General features: G+C 51.9%; 1 protein-coding gene across 1 annotated transcript; it reads right to left on the reverse strand.

Annotated features, from left to right (window-relative positions):
- Positions 1–688: 688 nt before the first annotated feature.
- On the reverse strand, positions 689–1813 carry LOC103699277 (protein MIZU-KUSSEI 1-like). Its single transcript, XM_088702075.2, has one exon. It carries the CDS (start codon positions 1777–1779, stop codon positions 949–951), a length of 831 nt encoding a protein of 276 aa, XP_088558201.2. The 5' UTR covers positions 1780–1813; the 3' UTR covers positions 689–948.
- Between the last annotated feature and the right edge of the window lie 3157 nt (positions 1814–4970).

Below are 4970 nucleotides of genomic sequence, written 5' to 3' on the forward strand. Positions count from 1 at the left end.
GAAACCCCAATTGAGCAAAATCTCTCTTCCAAACCCTCTAGCTCAAAACCCACTAGATGAAGGAGAATGGGGAGAGAAGTTTCGAAGAACATTGCAGATTGGCGGTCGCTACGAGCAGAGAGGAGACGGAGAAGGACAAGAAGGATGAAGAGAAGCTTGCGAAGGAGGAGAATGAGGCTGGCGGAGAGTCAGAGGAGTAGAAGGAGACCGGTGGAGAGCTCAGTTCCATGGAATGGAGAAGAAATGGGGTTGATAGTGTGTCGGATAGGGATTTGAAAAATATATAGCTTCCAACAATGCTTATAACCGTCGTTTTGTTATTGGTTTCTGACGACACTTATTCATATCGTCTTATTATTGAATCCAACGACGCTCAACAAAAAACGTTGGTAGAAAACCCACTAATTTTAGGCTTCCAATGATGCTTACAAAAAAGCATCAGAAAAATCTCGACCACTATTTTTGGTGCTTTTAAGCGTTATAATCTATTGACGCTAATAAAAAACGTCAGCAAATTTTGGTACAGTATTCAAATTACGGACGCTTCTTTCTTTCTGGCATCGATTACAGTCACCATTACCCATATTTTCTATAGTGTAGGAATATTTGTGCATGTCATTAAATTTGTGTATTCAAGAATAAATTTGATGGACATTAATTACTCCGAATAATTTGGAGATAATCTGTATTTAATCAAGAAAGAATCATGAATATTTCAAGAATTTTATAATCTGCTGCACGCTGTTACGTACAAGTAATGTGAGCATGCATCTTCCCCCCATTTACAGGATAATATATGTATAATGTCACGGACTTCCCTGAATGCCACCGGCTAATGCATTACAAATGAAACCTAGCTTTGATACCCATAATAGCCCTGTAGATCTTGAAACTAAGCCACGCATGCCGGGCCTGGAAACCCCATCCCCATCATCGTGCTGAGATCGATCACCCACTCCGGAGCAAGAAGACGCTGAGCTCCTGAGCCGGGCTGCCCCCGGGGTTGATGAGGTGGTACGACACCGAGTCCCTTGAGCCCACCACCCGCTCGTAGGTGGCCCTCATGTACATGAGTTCTCCTAGCTCCTCCGGCCCGTCCCCGACCTCGCCGGGAAATAGCGCCCCCGCCCCCGCCGACATCGAGCGCACCATCTCCAGCACCCGCCGATCCTTCTCCGTCGGCCGCCGCCGTACCGCATAGCCTACCTTCCGGCCGTTGCAGTAGGCCTTCCACGTCCGCCTGCCGCTCCGGTGGCACTCGAGGGAGACGCGGAGGAGGCCGGAGCGCATCTCGCGGGCGAGGAGTTGGGTGGGGATGGAGAGCTCGAAGAGGAAGGGCGGGGGGACGGCGGGGTCGTGCTGGACGCAGAAGGCGACGCGGCCGCGGCGATGGCCGAAGATGGTCCCCACGATGACGGACCTCGATGGGGACGACGGCGGTCGCTCGGCGGCGTCGATGAGGCTGTCCTCTTCTTGAGGGGGTTCTTCTTGGCGGTCCTTGAAGAGGTCGGCGAAGGAGGCGCTCAGCCGGTTCTTGATGGTGGCGGACGAGGAGAAGGTGCCGGCGGCGGCGGCGTAGGAGGCCTTGGCCTTCTTGGACTTGGGCTTGGTGGAGGAGGGGGTGGCGAGGCAGGAGCAGAGGGAGCGGCGGAGGTAGTCGATCACCTTCATGATGCTTTCTCTGGAGAGAGAGAGAGAGAGAGAGAGAGAGAGAGGATGGTTATTATTCGTTGGAAGAAAGCAACGGTTAAGATTCAAGAATCGCAGGATGATAAACATTTGGCCTTTTGGCTGCAGCGAGAGGCCGCGGGAAGTGCCACGCCGGTGTCAGCATGTACTTGAATACAGCTGGACTTTGAAAGTGGTGCTCTGCTTAGATTTTTCGGATTCCACGCCTCCGGTTAGGCGGTTACTCATACATTCTCCCGCATCCCTCGAGCCGCGTTGGAAACCGACAAAGCGGATACGCTAACCGGACCTGGGCTGGCAACGTACACGGATATTGGAGCAAAATTTGCAAAGAAGTAGATGGAGATTTCGGGCAAACGCCTAATCTAAATTCCTAGGTTTTTTGGTCTGCCTTTTACTGGACTTGGGCTTAGTCTTCCATGAACTTAGCCCATGTATAGCTGGAGAATGAATGCACGCACAAATGTTAGCAAAGCCTACGTATTTCCATATACAAGATATCAATTAAATAATTTGGTTGAAGGAAAAAGCCATATCAACTGCTAGGTTGGTTCAAGTCGAAGTTGAAGGTCCCTAATCCAAGCCCCAAAGTGTATGGCCTGTATCTATATGCAATAATTAAGAATCCAGCTTTTACTAGCTGGACCCATGTCCCGGTCCACGTGGGTCCAATGCAAGTTTATTCACACAAAATTCTTGAAACAATACATTGTCATTAACTAAAAAGACAGGGCACCCCAATAATTTATTTCATGAGAAAATTAAACAAAATCTTACAAGGAAAGAAATTCTCATCAACGCTTTAATTGGACAAGTGTTTGGTGGGAATCGCCGTACATGAATCGTTGCCTTCTTCACACAATTCCTGCACCGAGACATCCTTGGCAAATTCTAACTTTATATTTTCCCTGTGTTAACCGAGGCGAACGTATGAAAATGGGTGCATCAAACTGCGTTCTCAGGGCCCAAAGCATATGCCCTGGTTTTATTAGGTATGGCATTTTGTCCAATTTACAGCTCGTCGAAGAAAAAGTTAAAACAAGCTTTTTTGGTAAAGCCAGGTTAGAACTGCTCAAGATCATACGGCACTCTCGTTTCCGCTTCCGCTGTGTCGCACGTACATCGTTTTCATGGCATGATTACCTGCCACCACCTAGGTTGCTGTGATCCATTCCTGGCTTCCATCATTAGTCCCCCTGGCCGCTGCAGCCCCGGTGAATGGCTCAAATTATAGTGTCCTCGCATCCCGTCATCATAGCTCTGATCTCTGATATCTGGCATTTTCCCTAAAATATTGCCTTGCTTTTACAGCCCCAACCGCCTTCGCCGATGCATTTGTACCAACGGGCTTGCTTTTTACCTCACCACGCTGAAATTGTCCTAGCGGTAATTGACCCTTCAGTTGCCATCATCTGCGGAATCTCCTCCATCGAACCAAATTTGTTCCCCTCTCCCTTGAATATGGGAAAGAACAGACGTGGGCATAAACTTCATGTGTGGCTCAGCTTAATTACTGGATGCATGCAGCCAAGGAACCAGATGGAAGGTCATAATACCTGATGCAGTTGTAATGCATGGCCCGGATGATCGATCCACTGAAAATAAACACAGCAAAGAGATCATAGGCTCTAGATGTATTTCGGCCAACATCGTCTCCTAACGTACGTGAAGCAAATAAAACCAGACTGCATCTTCCAATACAAGTGCAGAGACGAATAATTTCTAACACCAAGCAGCACGAGAATAAGCGACATCTAACGCGCCTCGCCGAACTAATTCAATCCATGAAACCTCAATGAAGCAGCAGCCAGCAGGCCTTACCCCCTCAGTCAAACAATCACTCTCAGCCTTCGCCATTTTGTGGCGGCAATTCCTCGTCGCACCCGAGGAATAAATTCTAGGCCCTTCTTCACCTTCAGCCATTCCCTCATAATAATAGAACGTGCTCATTGAACACCCGTCCACCGCCTAGGTGCGCGGCTCGTTACGTGTCACGCCTAGCGGGCTTCTAAATGCCCGGATAGCGCCGAGCCCATCTGCGCACCCATGGACCCAGTGCTCTTTGCCTTCCGCATGCAACTAACCTAAGCACCCGGACACCGGCTATAAAAAAAGCCCCGCTACCTCTTCGGTTTTCGGAGGGGCAAGAATGGCTCTCCTAGAGACCATGTTTTGGTTAATAGTAGCGTCGGTGCTAGGGGGAAGTATCCAATCCGTCGGAGGTGCTTCAACGTTGGAGTATCTTCGTCTGCCTCCTTTCTCCTCCAGTCCACAACATGAACGACTGACACCTCCACCATCCTTCAATTGGTCACCTCCACCATCATACGGCCAGCCTTCTCCACCACAGTATGGCCAGCCACCTCAACCCAAGCACGGACAGCCGCCTCCTGAGTACTCGCCATCTCCACCACAGCGAGGAAAACCATCCCCGCCCCAGTACGGGCATCCGCCTCCCCCTCAACATGGACAACCACCTCCAGTACGGCACAAGCTGCAGCCTCCACATCGGCAGCGACCACCCTCTCACAAACCACCTCCAACACCGCCACCACATCGGCATCGCCCACCACCTCTCAAGTGCCCACCGCCGTCTCAACAGCATCCACCTCCACAGTACTCGTCCCCGCCATCTCATAAGCCACCACCGCCATCTCATAAACCACCTCCTCACAGGTGCCCGCCACCGTCTCCCAAGCACCCACCTCCTTCCCCGCAGCATGCACAGGCGCCGCCACCACCACGACACAGACAGGCATCCCCTCCAAGAGCACACCACAAGCACCCGCCACCCTCTCAGGGAAACCCTCCACCTCATCACAGACACTCATCGCCGCCCCTGTCACCACCTCCACATGGGCACCCGCCACCACACCATGGACGCACCCCGCCACCTCATAGAAATCCCCCACCTTACCACCTGCGCCAGTCGCCTCCTCCACCTCCCCGGAGACGAACACCACCCTCTCACGGGTACCCACCACCGCAGCATGCACAGCCACCGCCTCCATCTCATGGAGCAGCACCACCTCGCCACAGACTCACCCCCCCATCTCCCATGCCCCCCCCACCTCATCATGCTTACCCACCACCATCTCACAGGCTGCCCCCACCCCCGTCTCGAGGAGGTTATCCACCCCCTTCTCACCATGGGGGTCCTCCACCGCCGCAGCATTACGCACCACCTCCGTCGCAGATGCCATCGCCACCATCTCCATGGCAACTGCCACCGCCACCGCCGTATCTCTAGAAGCTGGCAACATGCTCCTGATCTTGTATTA

The sequence above is a fragment of the Phoenix dactylifera genome, chromosome 8, assembly GCF_051530095.1.
Source record: "Phoenix dactylifera cultivar Ajwa chromosome 8, Ajwa_hap1_PhDact_Kaust_v1.1, whole genome shotgun sequence".
In the NCBI taxonomy this organism is placed as follows: Eukaryota; Viridiplantae; Streptophyta; class Magnoliopsida; order Arecales; family Arecaceae; genus Phoenix; species Phoenix dactylifera.

What these genes read in the sequence shown, in the direction of transcription:
- LOC103699277 (XM_088702075.2), bottom strand. Translation starts at nt 1,779, where the DNA reads ATGTTTATCATCCTGCGATTCTTGAATCTTAACCGTTGCTTTCTTCCA.